This window comes from Tupaia chinensis, unplaced genomic scaffold (genome assembly GCF_000334495.1).
Source record: "Tupaia chinensis unplaced genomic scaffold, TupChi_1.0 Scaffold000226_1, whole genome shotgun sequence".
In the NCBI taxonomy this organism is placed as follows: Eukaryota; Metazoa; Chordata; class Mammalia; order Scandentia; family Tupaiidae; genus Tupaia; species Tupaia belangeri.
In genome coordinates this window covers 6,177,400-6,202,949 of record NW_006159701.1, presented here as the reverse complement: position 1 = coordinate 6,202,949, position 25,550 = coordinate 6,177,400, and the positions used below count along the sequence as shown (strand labels likewise).

Here is a 25,550-nt window from a genome sequence, read left to right as displayed (position 1 = left end):
CACCTTACATGATTATCAAGTAGATTAAAAGAATAAAATGTAAAAGAGGTGAGAATAACTCACATAGTGGTTGGCACCAGCTGGACCAATTTGAGAGAAATTTCTCTTCACGTATTTACATTTAGGAGAGTGGCCTGCAAAAGGTTAAGCTGAATACACTAACTTCTTTTATTTATTTATTTATTTATTTATTTATTTGAGAGAGAGATTTTTGCTATAGGTTGCATGCATACATCAGAGAGACATAGAGAGATAGAGAGACAGAAAGCAAGAAATAACCCCCCAGGGAGGATGGTCATGCTGCAATCCCTTCTCTATTCTCCTCTTAGGATATTGGGCATGCACCCACACCTGCCCAGCGTGAGCTTCAAGCCATTGGGTCCAGGATTTGAACTACAGTTGGCCATGTGGGAGTCTCACGAAACAACAACTATGCTATCTGCTAGTTCCTCTATTTTTTTTTTTTTTCTGGAGAGATTTTTCACTGTAGGGCGTGTGCGCTCGCCAGACAGACAGAGAGAGACATAGAGACAGAAAGCGAGAAATCACCCCCCAGGGGGGATGGTCACGCCGCAATCCCTTCTCCTCCATTCTCCTCTCGGGATCTTGGGCACGCACGCACACGTGCCCGGCGTGAGTTTTAAGCCACCGGGTCCGGGACACGAACCGCGGTCGACTACGTGGGAGTCCAGCGACATAGCCATTACGCTAACTGCTGGTTCCCTATTTTTTTTTTTTAAAGAGAGAATTTGCTATAGGCCCGTGTGCTCGCTGGAGAGACAAAGAGACACAGAGAGACAGGAAGTGAAAAATCACTCCCCAAAAAGAATGGCCACACCATAATCCCTTCTCCGTTCTCCTCTTAGGATTTTGGGCATGCACACACATGCACCTGGCATGAGTTTTAAGCAGCCGGTTCTGGGACTTGAACCACAGTCAACTATGTGGGAGTCTAGCAATATAACCATTATGCTATCTGCTGGTCCCATCCCCCAGCCCATGTGTTAATGCACAGACTAGGCCAAGAACTACTGGGGCCCTTGGTGAGTATTCATAGGAATGTGAAAGATGAAACAATATATATGGAAATAACATATCAGAAACGGAAAAAGGAGGCGCTGGGGCAGGGTAAGTCTGGTACAGTAATAGGACAGATATTGTAGAGTGACAGATGAGACAGATGGTTTCAGTGACTTTCAGGTGACCCTGGTTCTTACTTCTGACAATAGGTTTACTTAGTTGTGAATGAGTAGGCAGTTTCTAATCTGGAGGAAGGCCTGTAAAAAAATCTCTTTATCAGAGAACTAGTTAACCAATTTTTATATTTTCATACAGTACTTGTCTACCTGTTGGTCAATGACAGGGAGAAAAAATCCTACTTTGAGTTCTTACTATGTGCCATTCTTTGCAAGTGTGAACTAACCAAACTTAAAAGTTCCAAGAGATAAAGACAAGTATTAAAGGACTATTATTGTTTCATTTTACAGAAGAAGAAAATGATATACTCGGCCAATAAGTGTTAAACCTGGGATTAGACCACACTTCTGCTAGACTCCAAAGCCTCTATCTTTTTCTTTCTTTTTCCGTTTGCCAGAGGGTGCATGCGCTGCAGGGTGAATATGAGTCTCTCTCCTGGAGAGAGAGGGAAAATGAGAAAGCACTCCCTATGGGGAATGGTCATGCCATAATCCCTTCTCTTCCATCTCTCTTTTCAGGACTTTGGGCATGCACACACAGGTACAGGACTAAAGGTGGCCATGTGGGAACCCGCTGCCTTAATCACCACACCATCATCTGGATCCAAACCCTTTATCTTTAATCACGTTTGACTTTTTTCTCCTGAATAAATTATAGGCAGAAAGACCTGACCAAAAACAGAATCCCAAGGTGAACTGAACACCCAAGGAATACTTTAATGGAACCAGGCAATGGTTTCATGTTTTAGCTATTACTGAATGTGAATTAACGGGTAAGATCTAATTCTTGCTTCTGTGTAAAGGTCAAGGGTGAGAAAGAAGATAGATTTGTAAAAGACCGCTACTGCTTTAGGTCCTCTCACTGACATGCCAAAGTGATGCTTGATAGTGGGCCCCACCCTTCCCTAGAATGCCCAGGATGCCCCTCCCTAGTATGTAACCCAACCCTCTCTAGATTGCCCTGACCAGAAGCCAGTTGGAGGCTGGAAATCAGCTCAACTTCCAGAAGATGCAAAAACCCCACCATGAATATGGAAAGTCAGTAATAGTCCCTTGCACATGATGGATTTTTAGTCAACTCTGAACCTATGTGGTCCTCTTGGATCCAACTCTGTTCCCTCCATCCCATATCCAGAGCCATCCAAGTCACCCTGCTCTTCCCATGTCATGAGGCATCTACTGGTCAGTGCCTTCTTCTCCATTCCTACCATGAATACTTCATCTCAGGGCCCTCTGGACCCATCTCCAGATTGGTGGCCTGTGTCCATGGATGACTCTTCCTGCCTCTAAACCTACAGTGCCTACTGCAGATTAAAAAGTCCACAACCTTCAGTCCACCATTTAACCCTCCACAGTCTAACTTTTCACTTCCTATAACTGTCGCATCTCCCAGTCCTTGCCTCTACCACATACAAATTTATTGTCCCTTAAGAAGGGCCTGAAACTTATCTACCCTGGCATCCTAGTCTCACACTTTCTTCCCTACTAAGATATCCTCCTCCCCACCCTAACCTTTTTTAAACCTACGAGTTATCAAATCTTATCTCCTTCAAGAAGTATTCTCTGGCCAATACTGGTAGCCACCCTGATGTCTTGAAGTTATTCTTCACACATGATAAGCATATTCCCTGACTACTATAGTGCCTATTTCCTATCCTATTTTATTTCTCTTCAAAGTATTCATTCCTGATTATAATATTCATATATTTACTCAACCAAAGCATACACTCTATGACAGAAGGACTTTGGTTTAGTTTTTGTTTGTTTGTTTCTCTCTTCCTGCTGTAGGAAAGTGTGTGACACACAGTAGAAACTCAAAATATATTTATGGAATAAATTTGAATTTTGAACAAAATTCTCCCTCACCTTTGAAATTCTATAAGGCTATCAAACATAGGCCTTATTTATAATAGTTTGTCTTGATTTGTCTAATTTTTTTTTCTTAATTACTCAAATTAGTGAATTTCTCAAAGGCACAATCAACATATTGTTCATTTCCACAAATATTTATTAAGGGCTTAATATGTGCCAGATCTTTTATGCCTCAAGCAACCTGGAATATTTAAATGGACACTAGAGAAGTCCTACATTAGTTCTGGCTTTCTCACTAATTAAGTGATCCTGGACAGTCCATCTTCCTCTGTGAAGCTCAGTGTAGAAATCACCCCCCAGGGGGGATGGTCACGCCGCAATCCCTTCTCCTCCATTCTCCTCTCGGGATCTTGGGCACGCACGCACACGTGCCCGGCGTGAGTTTTAAGCCACCGGGTCCGGGACACGAACCGCGGTCGACTACGTGGGAGTCCAGCGACATAGCCATTACGCTAACTGCTGGTTCCCTATTTTTTTTTTTTAAAGAGAGAATTTGCTATAGGCCCGTGTGCTCGCTGGAGAGACAAAGAGACACAGAGAGACAGGAAGTGAAAAATCACTCCCCAAAAAGAATGGCCACACCATAATCCCTTCTCCGTTCTCCTCTTAGGATTTTGGGCATGCACACACATGCACCTGGCATGAGTTTTAAGCAGCCGGTTCTGGGACTTGAACCACAGTCAACTATGTGGGAGTCTAGCAATATAACCATTATGCTATCTGCTGGTCCCATCCCCCAGCCCATGTGTTAATGCACAGACTAGGCCAAGAACTACTGGGGCCCTTGGTGAGTATTCATAGGAATGTGAAAGATGAAACAATATATATGGAAATAACATATCAGAAACGGAAAAAGGAGGCGCTGGGGCAGGGTAAGTCTGGTACAGTAATAGGACAGATATTGTAGAGTGACAGATGAGACAGATGGTTTCAGTGACTTTCAGGTGACCCTGGTTCTTACTTCTGACAATAGGTTTACTTAGTTGTGAATGAGTAGGCAGTTTCTAATCTGGAGGAAGGCCTGTAAAAAAATCTCTTTATCAGAGAACTAGTTAACCAATTTTTATATTTTCATACAGTACTTGTCTACCTGTTGGTCAATGACAGGGAGAAAAAATCCTACTTTGAGTTCTTACTATGTGCCATTCTTTGCAAGTGTGAACTAACCAAACTTAAAAGTTCCAAGAGATAAAGACAAGTATTAAAGGACTATTATTGTTTCATTTTACAGAAGAAGAAAATGATATACTCGGCCAATAAGTGTTAAACCTGGGATTAGACCACACTTCTGCTAGACTCCAAAGCCTCTATCTTTTTCTTTCTTTTTCCGTTTGCCAGAGGGTGCATGCGCTGCAGGGTGAATATGAGTCTCTCTCCTGGAGAGAGAGGGAAAATGAGAAAGCACTCCCTATGGGGAATGGTCATGCCATAATCCCTTCTCTTCCATCTCTCTTTTCAGGACTTTGGGCATGCACACACAGGTACAGGACTAAAGGTGGCCATGTGGGAACCCGCTGCCTTAATCACCACACCATCATCTGGATCCAAACCCTTTATCTTTAATCACGTTTGACTTTTTTCTCCTGAATAAATTATAGGCAGAAAGACCTGACCAAAAACAGAATCCCAAGGTGAACTGAACACCCAAGGAATACTTTAATGGAACCAGGCAATGGTTTCATGTTTTAGCTATTACTGAATGTGAATTAACGGGTAAGATCTAATTCTTGCTTCTGTGTAAAGGTCAAGGGTGAGAAAGAAGATAGATTTGTAAAAGACCGCTACTGCTTTAGGTCCTCTCACTGACATGCCAAAGTGATGCTTGATAGTGGGCCCCACCCTTCCCTAGAATGCCCAGGATGCCCCTCCCTAGTATGTAACCCAACCCTCTCTAGATTGCCCTGACCAGAAGCCAGTTGGAGGCTGGAAATCAGCTCAACTTCCAGAAGATGCAAAAACCCCACCATGAATATGGAAAGTCAGTAATAGTCCCTTGCACATGATGGATTTTTAGTCAACTCTGAACCTATGTGGTCCTCTTGGATCCAACTCTGTTCCCTCCATCCCATATCCAGAGCCATCCAAGTCACCCTGCTCTTCCCATGTCATGAGGCATCTACTGGTCAGTGCCTTCTTCTCCATTCCTACCATGAATACTTCATCTCAGGGCCCTCTGGACCCATCTCCAGATTGGTGGCCTGTGTCCATGGATGACTCTTCCTGCCTCTAAACCTACAGTGCCTACTGCAGATTAAAAAGTCCACAACCTTCAGTCCACCATTTAACCCTCCACAGTCTAACTTTTCACTTCCTATAACTGTCGCATCTCCCAGTCCTTGCCTCTACCACATACAAATTTATTGTCCCTTAAGAAGGGCCTGAAACTTATCTACCCTGGCATCCTAGTCTCACACTTTCTTCCCTACTAAGATATCCTCCTCCCCACCCTAACCTTTTTTAAACCTACGAGTTATCAAATCTTATCTCCTTCAAGAAGTATTCTCTGGCCAATACTGGTAGCCACCCTGATGTCTTGAAGTTATTCTTCACACATGATAAGCATATTCCCTGACTACTATAGTGCCTATTTCCTATCCTATTTTATTTCTCTTCAAAGTATTCATTCCTGATTATAATATTCATATATTTACTCAACCAAAGCATACACTCTATGACAGAAGGACTTTGGTTTAGTTTTTGTTTGTTTGTTTCTCTCTTCCTGCTGTAGGAAAGTGTGTGACACACAGTAGAAACTCAAAATATATTTATGGAATAAATTTGAATTTTGAACAAAATTCTCCCTCACCTTTGAAATTCTATAAGGCTATCAAACATAGGCCTTATTTATAATAGTTTGTCTTGATTTGTCTAATTTTTTTTTCTTAATTACTCAAATTAGTGAATTTCTCAAAGGCACAATCAACATATTGTTCATTTCCACAAATATTTATTAAGGGCTTAATATGTGCCAGATCTTTTATGCCTCAAGCAACCTGGAATATTTAAATGGACACTAGAGAAGTCCTACATTAGTTCTGGCTTTCTCACTAATTAAGTGATCCTGGACAGTCCATCTTCCTCTGTGAAGCTCAGTGTCTTAATATGTAAAATGAAGAGACTACATTATCTCAAAAGTCTTTCCTCCCTTCAGTAGTTAAAATTTATGGGTAAAACTTGGCCAGGCCCAGCACAGTAGACATCATAGGCACTCAGTAAATATTTGGTTTCTTTGTTGTTCATTCTCTGGTTACACAAGAGGAATCTTAGGTGTCTTGGAACAGAGTTTGGACAGAACAAGAAGTAAAAGCTTAAGTCTCACCTCCTTTTCTGACTTCTGCTGTTTGTAATATGGGGAGGATGAAGCACCAGACTTGAACTTGTCAAGTAGGAACTCTGATCTCTATCACTTATTTGGCTATGGAGCCCTTAATAAGTCATTTCTGAGCCTTAGTCTTCTCACCCCAAAAAAGTTATATTGGCCTTCTCTCAGCTCCTCAAAGGTGCCATGTGCCATCCTGTCTTAAGGCCTTTTAATTCCGTTCCTTTTGGCTGGAATTTTCTTTGCTGAACTTTTACTTATCCTCAAAGGTCCCCATAAATTTACTTTTTAAAGGAAAGTATTCCCTATCCAAACTCCTGATTCCTGGTGTTTTCTTACAGCACTTAATAGTTTATCTCAAACTATTATGGCATTTACCTCCATTGTCACCTCAATTATTTATTAGCCATCTCTCTCTTTTTTTAAAAAAAAAAATTTGCCAGAGGGCACATGCACTCACAGAAGAGAGACAGTGGGAAAAGGAAAACAGAAAGCACTCCCCTTGGGAAATGGTCAAACTGCAATTCCTTCTCTACTTCTGCACCCCTTTGAGACTTTGGACATGTAAACACACACACCAGCGTGTTTTTCAAGTCACTGGGCCCAGGAATTGAATTAGACATTAGGCCATGTGAGATACAGTTGCCTTACTTAACAGGCTGGCCCTACTGTCCATCTCTAAGACTCTAACTACCATAAAGGCAAGGACTCTGTTTTATTCACCACTGTATTCTTACCACTTGGCTAAGGGCATAGCATAGAATTATCCATCAAATAATCTTTGAATGCACTCAGTTAAGATGGCATACAGATTGGACACCACAACTTGGGAATCTGGAAGGCACATGGTGGGGGGGGGGGTCTGGGTTTACTTTCTGGGCCAACCTGAACAGAGTAGGGGTGGCTGTGTACACCTGTAATCCTGGTTAATTAGGGAGCAGGGGCAGGTGGATGGTGATAGATTGAGACCCCATTAAAAAGTGCTTATATCCGTCTCCTTCACTTTCCTTCTCTCTTATAAAGGAAAAAAATAAATGTTATTTGAATGAATGGAAGAATGCATAAACTAATGCATCCAGAGGCTTGTGACTTTAGACAGCTTTTTGTTTCACTCAGACCCAGTAGCACTCTAAAGTCTTTCACACGTTTCTGAGAATCAAGGTTTAATAAGAAATCTACATTTCACAGTGGTTAGGAAAAGCCACTGGAAATCATTTGAGTTAAAGAATTCTGGAAGCCAAAAAAACTTCATAAGAGAAAGGGATAGGAGGCATTTCCACCTCTAGCTCTCTTTCTCCAGAAGCCTTATTATCACCACTGGGGAGAAAATCCCATGCTCCTATGGTGAGGAAGTGACCCACTGGTGGCCTGGTCCTTGTATTCAGGATGGAGGAAGTGACTGTCCACAGGATGAAAGCCAGGAAGTGGGGGGCAGATATCCAGCCAGTCTCCCCTCCCCCCAGTCCCTCCTGCCACCTCTAGAATGCTTCTGGACACTGACCCTGGTGGACCCAGAGGCTGGGGCACCTGGCCGCATGGCTAGGAAATGGAGGCAACAGAAGGTTCCTGGCACTAGGCAGGAGGGCAGGAAGCTGCAAAGTGGTGTGTGAGGTGACTGGGAGCGGACTTTAGGCCCGGTTAACCCAACCCTGAAGCCACCCTTCACCCATAGACAATTCTTTCCTCCAAAAGCTATTTGACTACAGCGCGCCTCTTGTTTTAGAGACGGCACAGCAGGAGCCAACTCCTATAAGGAAACTGAGAACCCCAGACGGCCTACTTTCCTCACCTGTAACAGGATCTCTGAGTCCCAGGAAGAAAGGCTTAATCTCTCCTTACCAAACCCCAAGTGAGTCCACACTCTCCTAGCTCCTGCAGATCCCAATACCCAGGGGATTCCAGACACCAAGACACCCTCGAAGCCCTGGGTCCTGGAATGGGGTGAGGTGGGGCGGGAAGTCATTCCATAGAAAACTGAGAACCCAGGGAACTCTCCATCTCCTGTCTGAACCCCAGGGGACCCCGTACTCCCAGATTCCAGTCTCCACCCCAAAGACGCTCCAGGATCCTCAACTTTGCAAACGGCTTTACTTTGGGAATCTGCAGCCACCAGGCTCCTATTCTCCCCCGCAAAAGCTGGACTCCTGGCACACCCAGAATCCCTCCTCCGGGACTTGAAGTCTCGGGAAATCGCCTGATCCGCCCGCCCTGCTTCCCTCAATTCCCAGACCCCCACGACCTCCGTGTCTCCAGGGAGCGCTGTGCCTGCTCCCGAGTCCCTCAGAGGAGCCCGAACCCCAAGGACCCAATCAGCCTGAAACCTCCGAGAATCCGCCTGTTCCCAGGCGCCATCCGCCCGGGCTTCGGAGATAACGGCGGGACAGGGCGGCTCAGCCCTTCCTTACCCGCCAGCGCGGCCATGGTCCCTGGAGCACGGATACCGGAAAGAGGGAAAGAGGAGGCAGGGGCAGCAGCAGCTCCCCCTTACTCCCGCCGCCGCCCCAGGCGAAGACCTCAGCTCCAGGCGCGAGCGGGATGCACCGCCTACGGCGCCCGGGGAGGACCAAACCGCACCTGGCACCGGGGCCCGCCCGCCGAGGCCCCGCCCCACTACCGCCAGGCCCCGCCCACAACCGCCAGGTCCCGCCCCCTGGGGTTCGGCCCCGCCCCCGGGCGCGGTCTCTTCGGCTGTTCTGGCGCCCTCTAGTGCTAGCGGCGTCCTCTACTGGGTGCTCGGCAAGACGAGGGTTGAGTCTTCGCAGGTCGGATAGTTCATCGCAGGGATCTTCATGTTACAGATGGGGAAAACTGAGGACCAGACAGGACGCGTTCAATACCTCGAAATGGCTCAGGTCATTAGAAGAAGGAATAAGACCCACAAGAACCCAGGTCTTCTGGCCTCCAGCCAAAAGTTATTTCCAGAAAGATTTCTGTGAACAAGAATATTAATATGGGGGCCGGCAGATGTTTTGGTGGTTGAGGGCGCTGGACTCCTACATGGCGGACTGCGGTTAGAGTCCCAGACCCGGCGGCTTGCTTTCTCTCTCTCTCTCTCCCTCTGCCCCTCTCTGGTCAAATTAAAATAAGTAAATGAATAAAGTTAAATAAAATAATTATGTATATAAAAAAGAACATGAATATGGAGAAGCCAGGTCTACCCCCATAAATAGTTTGGGGAAAGGGGAGGAGTCCGAGAATGAACTTTTCTTAGAAGCTTTCAGCCCAGAGAAACCACTTATCCGTGCTACTCTAAGTAAGGTGACAGTCAGTAGATAATCCTCAGGTCAATCCTCAGGGTATAGTACTGGCACAACCAACATTGCAGGAGCCGGATCCCTTTTTTTTTTTTTTTTAAAGAATTTTTGTATTTAACTTTTTTTTTTTTTTTTTTTTTTTTACTTTATTTATTTATTTATTTATTTTATTTTAATTTGACCAGAGAGGGACAGAGAAAGTGAGAAAGCAAGTTGCCAGGTCTGGGACTCGAACCACGGTCAGCCATATGGGAATCCAGCGCCCTTAACCACCATACCACCTGCCAGCCCCAGTGCCAGATCCTTAATGAAGCCAATTAGGCATATAACTGAGCCAAGATCTGGAGCATACATGCTTCATTGAAAGAGGAGCCATCCCCTTCTGGAATGCTGGCTTGCTAGTTTCCAGGTCTTCCAGTTTTTCAAAATGAATTTTTAAAAAATTCAGACATTTAGGTGAAATTTCCACTTTTTAAAATGTTGGTAACATTTTAAAAATGTAAAAAGTGCCATTGAGGCCAAATGAAACACACATAGGACTCGGTTTGTCCTGCAGACTGCCAATCTAGAATCTTCTATGTGAAGGAGAAAATACCAGAGGAAGAGTTAAGACAGTAGACAGTTACGTCAACTACTAACGGGCTGAGTGGCTTTAAGAAGCACTTCCCCTTACTGGGTTAGGGAGGAGATTGTGGTCCTCTGTGAGGAATAGTCAGCCACATCAGCTGGTCCCTGAAGTCCCTCCCACTTGATTCTCTCATGCTGGGTCTTTGGCAACTGTCATTTTCCTAGATCAGATTTAGGTCATGGGAAAAGTGTCCAAATGACCAGGAAGGGCCAGGAATCCTGGCCCTTCCCACCAAGGACAAAGTTCTCCCCAGCTGCCTCTGGTCCCAGCACTCCAGTAAGTGAAGGTGCTTACAATTCTCATTCTTCTTGTCCTGTCTAGTTTAAACCGGATTCCAGTCAGATTTTTCTCTTCTGGGTGTGGCAGATGGTTCCTGATGTCCTGCGTGTGCACAAAGTGCTGGGGAGGAGGGCTGTGCCTGACTTCCGTTACTTCTGAGAACATTCTCCAGCAGCCAGTTTCACAGTTTCTGAGGAAATCTGATTATAATAAACACAAGATTGTGTATTGAAGTAAAGTAATGGGAATCCAGGGGATTCTTCTGACAAGCCACCTCGTGGCTAGCAAAAAAGGAGACAGGGACTGTATTTATCTTGTATATAGAAAGAGGTTTCACTATTTTCCCAGATACCAAAGCATGGGCAGCCTTGGAACTGAGGCTCCATGGGTGTCTTTCCTCTCCCTACGCTCACAGCAAGGAACCTAGTTCTGTCTCTTCCCCCTATTCACTCTCATGTTCCGCTTCTTTCTGCCTCCAGCTCATGATCTTTACCTGCAGGGAGTGGGAAGTTCCTCCAGGGAAGTTAAGATACTATGAGAAAGGTAAGTTGAAATGTGGCTGGTGGTTTAGGTGCTAGGTTCCCACATGGCCAACGGCATTAGAGTAACCAGATCTGGCAGCTTGCTTTCTCACTTTCCTTCTCTGTCTCTCTCTGGTCAAATGAAAATAATAATAAAAATAAATAAATAAATCATTCTTTAAAAGAAAAAAGAAAAACGTGCTGGGGAACCAGGAGATGGCATAATGGTTATGTTGCACGTAGTCGATCATGGTTTAAGTCCCGGACCCAGAGGCTTCAACTCACACCAGGTGTGTGTGCATGCATGCCCAAAATCCCAAGAGGAGAATGGAAGAGAAGGGATGAGTTGTTGTCATCCCCCTGAGGGGTGATTTCTTGCTTTCTCTAAATAAAATTTTAAAAAAAGAAAAAGGAAAACATTTTGAGCATATGTGCCCAAAATCCCAAGAGGAGAATGGAGAATGACATGGTGTGGCCATCCCCCTGGGGGGTGGCTTCTTCAAACTCCCCCACCCACAGCCTTCTTCCCACTTCCCATTAAGTGCCCGTGCCCTATAGTAAAAAAAAAAAAAAAAAGACAAGGGCCAGCAGGTGGCATGATGATTAGGGTGTTGGATCCCACATGGCCAACTTCCGGTTCAGGTCCTGGACCCAGTGTCTTAAAAGACACAACAGGCACATGTGCATGTGTACCCAAAGCCTAAGAGGAGAATGGAGGAGAAGGGATTGCAGTGTAGCCATCCCCTCTGGGTGGTGTTTTCACACTTTATCTCTGGTATGCATAAGCACCCTATCGCAAAAAATCTTTAAAAAAAAAAAAGTGTGGATGACTTGGCTCTGAATTCAAACAAACTATACAAGAAAATTAGAACTAGAGGGGACCAGTAGTTAGCGTAATGGCTACATTCGCGTCCTGTACCAGGTGGCTTAAAACTCACGCCAGGCGCGTGTGCGTGCGTGCCCAAGATCCCGAGAGGAGAATGGAGGAGAAGGGATTGCGGTATGGTCATCCCCTCTGGGGGGTGATTTCTCACTTTCTGTCTTTCTGCCTCTCTCTGCCTGGCGAGCACACGTGCCCTATAACAAAAACTCTCCAAAAGAAAAGAGAGAAAATTAGAACTAGAGAAATTTGAACAGTAGTTGGATCATTTAGTTTTTAAAATTTGCCACAGGGTGTATGTACTTGCCAGAGAGCGAATATTAGAGACCAAGAAAGCTCCGCCCCCCCCCCCCCCCTTTAGGGTATAGTCATACTGCATTTCTCCATCCTGTTGGAATTTTGGGCATGCATGCATATGCACCCAGCCTGTTTTTTAAGCCACCTCAGGCCTGGGACTTGAACTGATGTCGGCCATATGGGATCCAGCTCCTTTAACTACAGGGGCTTGGACCTCATACAGAAATACTAATCTTTTAAATTTTAAAACATTTATTATTATTTGGGGACAGCAGATGGCATGGTGGTTGGGGGAGCTGAATTCCCATATGGCTGACCGTGGTTCGGGTCCCAGATCTAGTGGCTTGCTTTCTCACTTTTCCTCTCTCGCTCTCTCCCTCTCTGGTCAAATTAAAATAAATACATAAATAAGTTAAATAAAGTTAAATAATTCTTTAAAGTAATTTATTATTTTTTAATTTGACCAGAGAGACAGAAAGCAAGACAGCAAGCCACCTGGTTCAAGATTTGAACTGGTTCGCCATGTGGGAGTCCAGCGCCTCAACCATCATGACACCTGCTGGCCCCAAAATGATTCATTGTTAAGGTACACAAATAGTATTTTGTTTTTTAAGAATCCTCATCATGGGGACGCATATCGAAATACTTAACAGATGGTGTATGAGTGGGAACTGCTTCAGAATAGTCCAGGTAGGGGAAGAGGGAGTGGTGTGAGGGTGGTGTGGATGCAACAGGACTGAACTTGGGCCAGGTTATTGGGGTTGGGTGACCGGTACATGGAGGCTTTATTGTCCTCTTCTACTGTGTAAGTTTTATGTTTCTACTGAAAACAAAACAACATGTTCTTTTTGATTGAGCTTGAGTTACTCAAGTCCTCTTACCTTTACACTCCTGTGTCTTGGCACTGCTCAGTTTGCTGTTAGTGAGAGGAAGAAAAGAGCTCTTTTCAGACGGATGACCTGTTGCTGTGGTATGTTGGGGAGCCCAAGGCTAGTTACCAGCATCTTCCATTTTGTCTTACACCACATTACTGAGGAACCTCAGGGAAGGACACTCCCCCTTGCCGGAGGGAGAGCAACTGATCAAGGACCTACCTGGCCTGTCACTGAACATATGGAGAGGCTGACAATGGATAACTAATGGGCCTAAAGGATCTGACTGGCCACACACCAAGCTCCATCTTAGCACCTTAATGCTCACAAGGTTAGAAATTCCTTACATTTGGGACCAGCAGTTGGCATAATGGCTATGTCGCTGGACTCCCACGTAGTTGACCATGATTCGAGTCCTGGACCCAGTGGCTTAAACTCACGCCAGGCGCATGTGCGTGCATGCCCAAGATCCCGAGAGGAGAATGGAGAAGGAATTGCGGCGTGGCCATCCCCCCAGGGGGTGATTTCTCGCTTTCTGTCTCTGTCTCTGTCTTTCTGGCGAGCACATGCACCCTATAGCAAACACCTCTCCAAAAAAAGAAAAAGAAAAGAAATTCCATGCACTTGTCCAGACTGGGGCTGCCTGTCGGACAGGTTACACCTTGTGCAGAGCCACATACAAAGCCAGGCCTCCAGCCTACACTTCTCATCTCTAATTACAGATGGCTGTTTGACAACTTTCATGCTCAGTGTGGCATTACCAACGACGCACAGGTGCTTCCCCAAGAACAGACCTGTATGACTTCCTTATCCATTCACCATCCCTTCCAGGACCCAAACAAGAACCAAGCTCACAGTAATGTAAAACCATTTATTTAATTCTAAATCAAATCACTTTCACAACAGTGAAAATTAGTGACTGGTCAAGGTGTGCCACTGTACATACTGTCATCTTCTGACTGTGGTCAGGACCTGGTCCTAGTTCACAAGGGTGGCAGGAGAGGGTGGAGGCTGGGAACACAGAAAATACACACAAAAGAAAGGAAAGCTGCCTCGGCAGAGACGTGAAGCAGTGAACCTGCAGAGGGGTGGGGGGGAAGGGGGCTCCCTGTTGGAGCTGGGCCAGTAATCCCAAATAGGCTCCCCTGCCCAGCTCTTGGCAGAGAGTGAGCAGGGACCTACCAAGGTTCAAAAATTAAAGGGCACATGAACAACCTGGCTTTGCTAGCAGTTCCCAAGATTTGTTTGCTGTGAAACTCTTGGGCTCACTTCATTTAAGAGTTCAAATGATTCATCTTCCTACCTATAAATCTTCTTTAATCTTTCTTCTGGAAACACAATTCTTTCTGTTGGGTCCATCTAGTTGAAGTCCTCTCTCCCTCCACTAGCTGGGGACATTGCATTCCACCAATTCTCCCTAAAGCAGAGAAACTCCAGAGGCTCCTCCAATTTTGGGGATTTCCAGAAGGTGATAAAAAGAGCACTCTTTAAGTGGGTGCCCATGAATTAAGATCCATCAGGCCCACTGTAAGTCTGGTAGTTTATCCCTAAGTGGATTCAAATGAATCACCTACTCAATACTTTATGTTTCGTCTGTTTAAACACTGAACTCTGGCATTGACAGGTGCAAAGGAGAAGGGGAGGGGCTGTGGAACAGGGAGGAGGGCTTCCTTCATCTTCCTCAAGGTGCGGGTTTCCATAAACTATGGAGAGCCATATCTGGGGTAAAAAGCTGGGTGGCCTTCCCATCATCTGTTGGCTGTTGCTGGAGGTGAGCTAGAAGCAGGGTAGACTGGTGAAGGGAGAGGCCCGATGAAGTCCATCACCCCCACCCTTGGGGTCTCCAGGGAGAGGCTGGATTTCTACGACAAGAGTTGGTGAGGAAGACCCATTTCACCGGTGAATGGTCCTGTCTGCCTGGCACCACACTTCTTTAATTGGATTTGGAAGAAGCAGCTTATGATATAAAAACAAGTCAAGAGCTTAGGAAGGTAATTTTCCCTGGATTCCACAGGAAAGATTCTATATCGCTGTGCTGAGGCTCCCCATCTGCCATCTGGAGTTATAAATCGTTGGGGGTTGCCTACTCAGGAGTCACATATACAAAGAGTTTTCAGAAGGACTCCATCGAGCCACCAGGGTCACATGTGGGTTTTCCCCCTTCCCTGTCTCTTTGTGAAAGACAACTTGGCTTCTGAGGATGCTGGACTTTAACATGCAGCTAGGCTGTTTCATCTGAGTGGGTTCTGGGACAGGATGTACTTGCAGCTTCTGCAGCTTAGGGGAGAGGGTGGTTTGGTTGGCTGTTCCTGCATCAGAGCTATGAATCCCATTGTCCCGACTCCAGGTCTTTCCTGATACATAGCAGTCAGTCCCACCTAAGCAGTAGTCTAGGCTGTTTGTGCTCTGGAAGACAGAGGCAGATGTTTGTTATTTTGGGAGAAAGCTGATGGGAAATCTGTGTGTGAAGCCATGTCTCACCAGGGATAATCCATGGCAGGAAACCAGGAGGTCCATTCAAGCTGCTCTCTGGTGCCAAAGACACTGGGCATGGCCCCAGAGCCAGTAAGAGATCTTTGGGTCTCTGGTGAATTCATAAAGCAACTCCAGCTTCAGCGGCTGCAATTATGATCTTTATGGGACAGTAATTTCTTGAATTTCTGCTGAGGAAGAGGAGGGGGAGGAAAAAGGACAGAGCAGCATTGGGATCTGTAAGGAGAGTCCCTCTGTATGAGGAACCCCACTGGCTTTGGAGGCCACTTATCAAGGGTATTTAAAGAGATGAAACCAAGTTTCCATAAATACCATTTGGATCGTCCTTTTGTTTTTGTAATATTAAACTCGGGTGAAATTGTACTCGGACAGCTTCTCTCTTCCTGCCTCTTCCCTGTGCAGAGTCAGGACATGCCAAGCTGACTGGAACAGATTTCATGATGTCACCCATGAGAGGGGACTCAAAGCCAAGGCCTGAGGTTACAGTAGGGTGTTTACAGTAGTGGTGACACTCAGGAGACCTTGCCAACCGGTCTTGAGTTCCAAAGCTCTGATGGAGAAGCAAGAATCCTTGATGTGTTACTGACCCCACTGATTCCAGGAGTCAGGATTAGCCAGGAAGCCAAACACCAAGAGTGAGGGTGGCACGTTGCCAGTCCATAGGTCCTGCCACAGATGCAGGCAGGAGCCCAGCATTAGGCAATCAGAAGCCAGAACATGATCACCAGGGCCACAAACAGGAAGAGGCGTGACAGAAACTGCTCGTCCACGTACTGCGGTGTCCCAGGGACAGCTGGAAAGACAGTGGGTAGAGAGGCTGTCAGAACACTGCCACTGTACACGGTGCCCATCTGGGCCAGGCACTGAGAGCGTCAATCCTCCTCTTCTTAAAAAGACAAATTCCTACACACTAAAAAGATTTCCAAGCCCCAAATAATGTCAGGCAAAATAAAAATATGTGGATTAATATAACAAAGAGGGTAAGGTCTCATGTATCCTAAAGCGTTTGGATTGCACATGAAAATAAATCAGGAAGCTCTTAGAGAAAACAGTAAAAGAAAAATGACTGTTTATTAAGCAGCTGTTATATGCTAAGTGTTATTTGGTGGATATTATTATTTCTGTCTTGTGTAAGAAGCTGCCGAAGCACAGGTCTGCAGTGACTTGCCCGAGACTGCAAGGCTCAGGAGTTGGGGCAGAGGACCACAGTCATGATCTCCAGCCTCTTCACACTGGTCTCCCGAGCCCCCCACCCCGCATGGAGGGCCCCTCCTGTGCCAGGAGAGAACTGGGGCCTAGACAGGCAAAGTGACTTGTCTTTCTCCATTGTAAGGAGAAAGGTAGAGGTAGAGCTGAAGTGAGAACCTAGGTCCCCATTCCCCTCTGCTTTGAGAAAAGCTGCCATTTACAGTTCTCTGTCCTGACTTTAGAGAAAGGAAGGGAAGCCAATCTACATCTAGGATGAGCAAACTGTACCAAACATGGCAAGGGGAATCTGGTGGAGGGATGAAGTGATCCAGAGTCTGACCTGGCTGTGGAACTCTCTTTAATAGGAAATCCAGGCCACGCCTTGGTCCAGGATAAAAGGAAGCAAACTACCACATGTCATCCTGTCTCTACAGGGATTTGTCTTTCCTTTGGGAAAAAGCATGCCCTTACCTTTGGGGTCCCTTTCCTCTGAGAAGATGAACACAAGGAAAAACTGTAAGGAAGAGCATTCCCAAGACCTCCGGAGCTATACTTGACTCCCCAGGGGGTACTCTGACAGATTCATGCAGGCAGGCATCAAGAAGGACTTACCAATTGTCTGCCAGGTGCCAAGGACCAGGAAAACTGGGGAATGACTGGGATGACCCAGGAGTGGGTTTCTGTCTCTAGAGCATAAACTCCTGGCCAGATCATTCACGGATCACTTCTGGACCCATACCACGTCCAGTGCACAGAGGCTCCAGTGCACTGACCGGGGCGTCTCTGTAGGGTCCACAGTAAGGACTGTGGCTCGGGTGTCAGACTGTGACAGAGTACAGGACACCTGCTTTCCTGCCCTGCTTTACACCAAATGCAGCTGGCACTCTCCAGCAGAGAGAAGGAGAAACAGCAGCAGGTGACAGACCTAGGCATGGTTCCCAGAGGGCTGAAGCTTGGGACAAGCTCCATGTTGTATCCTGAGGGAAGCTGGACAGAGATGACAGAGAATGGAGAGGCCCTGACTCCCTGGGGGTCACCATGTCCCTCTCTGCTCCCAAATAGTCCAAGTGAGGATCCATGCACACAACTAGACTTTTCCTCAGCTGGACATCATTTACGCTTTTTCATTTTATAGACATGGGGCATGCCTTGGTAAACACCTCTAAGCATTTTCTGATCTGTGAAGCTGAGCTAATCAAAGTTTGGAATCAAAAACCCCCAAGTTTCGAATTTAAAGTGCTCTACATGTGCCTGACATTTGGTAAGTGCTCAGTATCAGCGTGACTATCCGTAATCTGGAACAAGTTTAAGGCATTTCAAAAAGGCTGGCTATTCATGCAGTGACAATGGTCTCAATTTACATACTGCAGAATTCCAAGGAACTTTCAAGTAGATGACTGAGATATCGTCCCGATCTCTCAGGGAAATAGGGTCTTACCTGGAGGAGGCCGCCCATCGTTTATGTTAAATGCTGTGGCAAATATCCCAAAGGGAAATGCCCCAATTCCGAAAGACATCTGGAAGCCACCATCTCCAAATCCAAATCCTTGAAATCCCTGTGTGGAGGAAATGCAACCAAACATGACACACCTGACCGTGTCTTCATGTGGCACCCTACCCTGCTCTCTGCCACCTGTTCCCAACAGGGAGGGAATGGCTTTCCTTTGCAGCTAGACCCCAAATCAGAAGAATCTGGTGGTCCCTGTACCCTTCTAGCATTACATTCAGTTCAAGAGCTGTGAATAGGCTAATGTGGGTTGGCTCTGACCCAATGTGAAATACTCAGTTGATGCAAAGTGATGTTCTGAGGGCTTGAGGCTCTTTTCCAGAGTCCTCCATTAGCCAGTACAATTTTCCACATGCTTTATAATAGCAAAATTGACAATCACCCCCATGCCCAATTACAAGGGAAAATCAAAACAAGCTACATATTATCTATAATAGCAAAAAACTTAGAACCCTAATTAGTCAACAATAGAAGTCATAATTACAATCTTTTAAAAAATTATTATTTATTTAATTTATCATTATTATTTTTTAAATTTGCTACAGGGCATGCATGCTCACCAGAGAGAGCAAGATAAAGTGAGAAAGCATGCTACCAGGTCTGGGACTCGAACCGCAGTTGGCCATACAGGAGTCCAGCACCTCAATCATCATGCCACCTGTGGCCCCATAGTCATCATCTTGATACGGGCTCTCAAAAGTTTCATTATGCTGACTTATGTGGTAATACAGAAAAACTCCTGTGACCAATTCACCAGGCAAAATAATTGGAACACCGTGTTCACAAGTATGTGAACATACGGAGGTCTGTGGACATGATATGGGTATTTTCCCTTAAACACTTATTTTAATATTGTGAAATCAATTTTTACAAATGTAAAACACTTTTTTGATTATAAAAATAATTTATGCTTGCTATAAGAAATGTACATATTACAAGAATGACTAAGAAAGCCAGAGGCCTCCTGTTCACCTCCCATTTCACAGTCACTCCCTCTACTCTCCGAGATGCCCACCAGCAACACTCTGGTATATAATCCTCAGCTTTCTCCACCCTGTGCATGTTCATCTTTCACATGAGAAGATTCAGTAGGAACAGTAATATCGTGAAAAAGTAACTCTAGTTTTCTGAGTATGAATTCTGTGCCAGGCTAAGCACTGGGATACACGAATGTGTTTGATTCTTACATTATTTTCATTCACTTTTTTTTTTTTTTAAATGAGGGAAATGGGGAGAGAGAGAGAGAGAGAACGCATACACAGAAAGGAAATTCCTGACAGGGTCTTGCTACACTGTGGTATCCCACCCACACACCTGGCCTGTTTAGATTGAGCCAGGAACTGAACACGGGCCTCCTGTGGAGCAGCCCCGGCCATCGTGCAGTAGCTCCCTGCCACCTGTGCCACTGCAGTGGGACCCATCATCCACATTTTACAGATGGCCAAACAGGCTTGGAGAGGTGAAATAACTTGACCAAGGGGTAAAGGGTAGAGGTCGAAGCTCACTTAAAAATGAAGTCAAACTCATCTGAAAACCCATGATCATAAATGCTGTGCACACCTTAAAAAATGTTTTCCCCTATTATCCCTAGCAAAATCTTTAGAACAAATCATTTAAAAAAATAATAAGAAAAACAAAACTAGGCCAACTGCTTTTCACAAAGAGCTGACTAGCTTTCATCTGTGAGTCTTCCACAGTCACAAAAGGGGTTATTCCCTGATCCACACTGAGCAGCCTGGCGTCCACCTCCAAACTTCCGGCTGGGTAGCACTGCCTTTAAAGCCTAACAGCTGATTTAATAAGAGGACAAACCTACAGGGAAAGAAAACAACTGGTTTCCATCTCCTCAGTGCAGAAATGCCTCCCACTCAGACCCAGCATGGTTGAGTCTATGGGCTCCTGGGACCGAGGCTGCCTTATCCAGGAAGGTGCAATTGTTTCATCAGGAACCATGGCTCCATTCAGTGCAATCCTGAGGAATGAGTTTCCTGCTTCTCTTCCAGCAACATCCACATGATCCCACAGGTCCTCACATTTGGTGGCTATATATTTCTGGGGCAGAGTTTGCAAAAACCACCACTAGCAGCTACAGGTGCTTATAAATGCTAGAGGTGGGCACTGCAGTCATAAAGGCCAGGGCCTTTAGCTTCCTGGGTTCTCTGATTCCTGTGTTTACACTAGCAATGAGCTAACGCTTCCTGGGTCACACCGCCTAGAAAGGTTAAAATGGTGTTGCCTGGTGGTCAAGAGCAGGGACTTCGATACCAGTCAGATCTGAGTTTTAGCTTTGTCTGTGTGGCCCTGTGTCACTTCACCTCTCTGAATCTCATTTTCCTATTCTGTGAAGTGGGCTGATGTGGGGACCAGCAGATGGTGTAATGGTTAGGTCGCTGGTTAGGTGGCTTGGGTCCCAGAGCCAGTAGCTTAAAATTCATGCTGGGTGCATGTGCATGCGTGCCCAAGATCCCAAGAGGAGAATGGAGGAAAAGAGACTGCAGCGTGACCATCCTCCCTGAGAGGGAATTCTCATTTTCAGTCTCTCTGTTTCTCTCAGTGTCTTTGGCAAGTTCATGCGCCCTATAGCAAACATCTCTCTTTAAAAAAAGGAAAAAAAAATGGGCTGATGTGAGCCTTAAATAAGATCATACATAGAAAAGTCTTAATATACAATTCTTTCCTTTTAACAAATATTCAGCAAGTGTTTACTGTTATTATTTTTTAATTATTACTTTTTATTTTCATTATTTTTTAAAACATTCAATTACTATATATCATTTGGCTTGTTTGACTATTATTAAGAGTAATCTGGAGAAGAGACCCTTAATTTCTTTCTTTCTTCTTTTTTTTCTTTTGGGGGGGGGAGGTTTTCACTATAGGGCGCGTGCGCTCGCCAGACAGACAGAGAAAGACATAGAGACAGAAAGTGAGAAATCACCCCCCAGGGGGGATGGTCACGCCGCAATCCCTTCTCCTCCATTCTCCTCTCGGGATCTTGGGCACGCACGCACACGCGCCCGGCGTGAGTTTTAAGCCACCGGGTCCAGGACGCGAACCGCAGTCGACTACGTGGGAGTCCAGCGACATAGCCATTACGCTAACTGCTGGTTCCCTTTCTTTCTTCTTATTGCTAGAGGACATGACTCTCTCTGTGACTCTCTCTGGTGAGAAAGAGAGAGGAGAAAGCACCTCCCATGGGAAATGGTCATGCTGCAATCCCATCTCCATCTCTCCTTCCTTTGTGGGATTTTTGGGCATGATTCTCAAGCTACTGGGTCCAGGACTAGAACATGGTTGGCTACATGGTTTTGGCTACCGTTACCACCACTCCACAAAGCCAGCCAGAGATCCTCAATTTTTATCAAGATTCTTGACTCAATAACCCTACTATGAGAATCCTAAGGAAATGGCACAATGAAAATAGGAAAAAAAATGTATGTAGAGATAATCACTGTAGCACTGTTTAAACAGCAGAATCTAGAAGCAACCATAAGGTCCTTCCATGAGGAAAACCTAAATTATAATGCATCAAAATTCAATGGAATAGGGGGCCAGTAGGTATCCTAGTGGTTAAGGCACTGGACTCCCACATGGTCGATTGTAGTTCAAGTCCAGGACCTACCAGCTTGAAACTCATGCCAGGTTGCGTATGCATATGTGCCCAAAATCCCAAGGAGAATGAGAAGGGACTGTGGTATGGCCATTCCCTCTAGGAAGTGGCTTCTTATTTTCTCTCTCTCTGTGTCTCCCGTGGGCACACATACCCTATAGCAAAAACTTCTCTTAAAAAAAAAATTGGGGGCCAGCAGGTGGCATAGTGATCAAGGCACTAGATTCCCACATGGTCAACTACAGTTCAAATTCTGGACCTGGCTCTGGACCTGGCAGCTTGTTTTTGCTCGTTCCCTCTCTCGCTCTGTCTCTTTCTGGTGAGCGCATGTGTCCTATAGCAAAATTTAAGAAAATAATAACAAATAAAATTCAATAATTTTTAAAAATTCGATGGAATAAATAGTAGCCTTTAAAAATAAGAAAGGGGTCTGACTACTGTGGTGTAGTAGTTGGAAGTCATATGGTGACCATAGGTTTGGTGACCATGCTGGGCACCCAGGATCTCAGGAGCTCAAGTGCTGGGCGAAGGTGATCACTGCATGACAAGACCCTGTCAAAGCGCTTGCTTTTTCTCTCTACTGGGCACACGTATGTGCTGTCAACTTTCTATCATAAAGGATCAATAATAAAGAGGAAACTTCATGGGGCCAGCAGGTGGCATGATGGTTAAAGGTGCCGGAATCCCACATGGCTGACCACGGTTTGAGTCCTGGACCTGGGGGCTTGCTTTCTTGCTTTCCCTTCTCTCTCTCTCTCTGGTCAAATTAAATAATAATAGAACAACAACCACAAATGGAATTAAATAAATGCATAATTCTTTAGGGAAAAAAAGAGGAAATTTCAGAGCTTTCATGGAAAATACTGCCAAAATTAAATTTTAAAGCAGCAAACAAAGATATATATGTGCAGCATACAGATGAAGAGAACATAGGGAAATGTAAATATATTTGTCCTAGGATCCTGACAGTGTAGAAAAATATACTGCTTTAAATTTTCTTCAGCATAATAATAATAAATTGTCTTTTAAAAAGAAGTTTGGGACCAGCAGATGGCATAATGGTTATGTCACTTATGAGTCCCGCAGAGTTGACCATGGCTTAAAATTGAGAAAGCAAGCCACCAGGTCCAGGACTCGAACTGCAGTTTGGCATGTGGGAGTCCAGTGCCCCAATATGCCACCTGTTGGACCCTGCTTTCTTTTCCTATTTTGAAAATTCCCTGATGAGCATAGAAATTTTTGAGCAAATTCACCCTTATTAGGCTAAATTCTTAGAATAACTGGCTCAAAAAATTGTGCACATTTAGGGACCAGAAGGTGGCATGGTGGTGGTTTAAAATTCACGTTGGGCACATGTGCACAAAATCCCAAAACGAGAATGGAAGAGAAGGGATTGTGATGTGGTCATTCCCCTGGGGGGGGGGGAATGATTTCTTGTTTTCTGTCTCTTAGTCTCTCTCTGTCTCTCTGGTGAACACACACACCCTATACCAAAAATCTCTTTTAAAAAATTAGAGTAGGGGGATCAGCAGTTGGAGAAATGTCGCTGGACTCCTATGTAGTTGACTACGGTTTGAGTCCCAGACCCAGTGGCTTAAACTCATGCCAGGCATGTGTGCATGTGTGCCCAAGATCCCGAGAGGAGAATGGAGGAGAAGGGATTATGGCATGGCCATCCCCCTGGTGCCTGGGGGGTGATTTCTCATTTTCTATCTCTCTGTCTCTGTCTTTCTGGTGAGCACATGTACCCTATAGCAAAAACCTCCCCCCCAAACAAAATTTTATTTCTTCCATGAACTAGAGAGACAGAGAAAAACAGAGAAAGCACTCCCAACGGGATCTCAATGCTGAAATTCATCCTCAGCCTCAGATCCCGAGATTACAGACATGTGCATACCCGGCATATTCAGGGAGGTCTTCAGACTTGAACCTGCCCACCTAGGACTGCTTCAAAGAGCAGCACATTTTGCCACTGTGCCACTCTGTGACCCCAGAAATTGTCTTTTCTAAACAATTTAAATGTGGACTTTTTTTTTAAAGGTTTTTGTCACAGATGCGTGCGCTAGAAAGAGACAGAGAAAAGGAAAGTGAGAAATCACCCTCTCCTGGGGGGGGATGGCCATGCTGCAATCCCTTCTTTTCCATTCTCCTCTTAGGATTTTGAGCATGCGTACACACATGCCTGGCGTGATTTTCAAGTGTTTAGGTCCAAGACTCAAACCACTGTCAGCCATGTGGGAGTCCAACACCTTAACCACCATGCCACCTGTTGGACCCTAAATGTGCACAATCTTTGAGCCTGTTATTCTAAGAATTTAGCCTAATAATGGTAAATTTTCTCAAAAACTTCTATGTTCATCTGGGTATTTTTAAAATAGAAAAAATTAAGCAGGGTCCAGCAGGTAGCATACTGGGGCACTGGACTTCCACATGGGCACTGGACTCCCACTGCAATTTGAGTCCTGGACCTGGTGGCTTGCTTTCTCAGTTTCTCTCTTTCTCTTTCTCTCTCTCTGGTGAGCACATGTGCCCTATAGCAAATCAAAGAGAAAAAAAAAAACCTAAATAAATAATGCTTTAAAAAAAGGAAAAAGAAAAGCGAACAGCTTAATGTCTAACAAGGGATCAGTTAAATAAGCTACATTAAGTCCACACAACTGAACATTAAACAAAAGTTAAATATTATTGGCATATAGGGACCAGCAGGTGGCGTGGTGGTTAAGGCGCTGGACACTTCCACATGGTCAACTAGGGTTCAAGTCCTGAATCTGGTGGCTTGCTTTCTCACTTCCTCTCTTTCTCACTCTCAACCTCTGTCTCTCTCTGGTCAAACTAAAAAAATAAATGAATGAATAAATAAAATTTAAAAAATATTATAGGCATATAAAAATCTCAAGAGAGATTGCATGGCGTTTGGGGCACTGGACACCCACATGGCCAACTGCAGTTCGTGTCCTGGGCCTGGCGGCTTGCTCTCTTACCCTTTCTTTCTCTCTGTCTTATAGGCACATGCTCTATAGCAAATTGGAAAAAAAATTAATTAAAAAAAAAAATCTCAAGATATATTTTTGAAAGTCTTCCACTATGAGAGTGCGAACTCCACTAGCTATGCTTACTGATCTATCATCACTACCCAGAATAATGCCCAGCACACAGAGGATACTGAGTATCTATAAATGAGTGAAATTTTAACATAGGGCTAAAAAAAACAGAAACCGCGTATTTAAAAATATATTTCTAAATGTATACACAGACCTATAAAATATATACAAATAGATTACATAAAATTTGCATGTATATTATATAATTTTAGAAAAACAGAAGAAAAGAAGAGACCAAAATGTTTCAGGTAGTTCTTTTTGCATGATGTAGTTATACGCAATTCTTCTCCTTTTTCTTTTTGTATTTTACAAGTTTTCCCTCACTTTTATAATCAAGATGCAAAACTGTATGGCCAATAGGGAGGGGGCAAATAGTGGCACAGTGGTCAAGTTCAATGCTTGGGGACCAGCAGATAGCGTAATAGCTATGTCGCTGGACTCCCATGTAGTTGAGCGCAGTTCAAGTCCTGAACCTGGTGGCTTAAACTCACACCAGGCACGTGTGTGTGCATGCCCAAGATCCTGAGAGGAGAATG

The 25,550-nt window shown here is 44.9% G+C and overlaps 2 protein-coding genes across 4 annotated transcripts in view; both read right to left on the bottom strand.

Moving 5' to 3' along the window:
- Nucleotides 1-8,832, bottom strand: part of LIMK2 (LIM domain kinase 2) — an 85,565-nt gene extending 76,733 nt beyond the window's left edge. The window contains exon 1 of the mRNA XM_006147950.2: nucleotides 8,793-8,832. Within this exon, the coding sequence (XP_006148012.1) occupies nucleotides 8,793-8,808 (16 nt within the window). The 5' untranslated portion in view covers nucleotides 8,809-8,832. The remainder of the gene's footprint in view (nucleotides 1-8,792) is intronic.
- Nucleotides 8,833-13,972: 5,140 nt separating this feature from the next.
- Nucleotides 13,973-25,550, bottom strand: part of RNF185 (ring finger protein 185) — a 46,891-nt gene continuing 35,313 nt past the window's right edge. For all 3 annotated transcript variants that reach the window (XM_006147947.2, XM_006147948.3, XM_006147949.3), the window contains exons 6-7: nucleotides 18,238-18,355; nucleotides 13,973-16,404 (exon numbers count right to left, since the gene is read on the bottom strand). In XM_006147947.2, coding sequence (XP_006148009.1) covers nucleotides 16,307-16,404; nucleotides 18,238-18,355 — 216 coding nt within the window. In that variant the 3' untranslated portion in view covers nucleotides 13,973-16,306. The remainder of the gene's footprint in view (nucleotides 16,405-18,237; nucleotides 18,356-25,550) is intronic.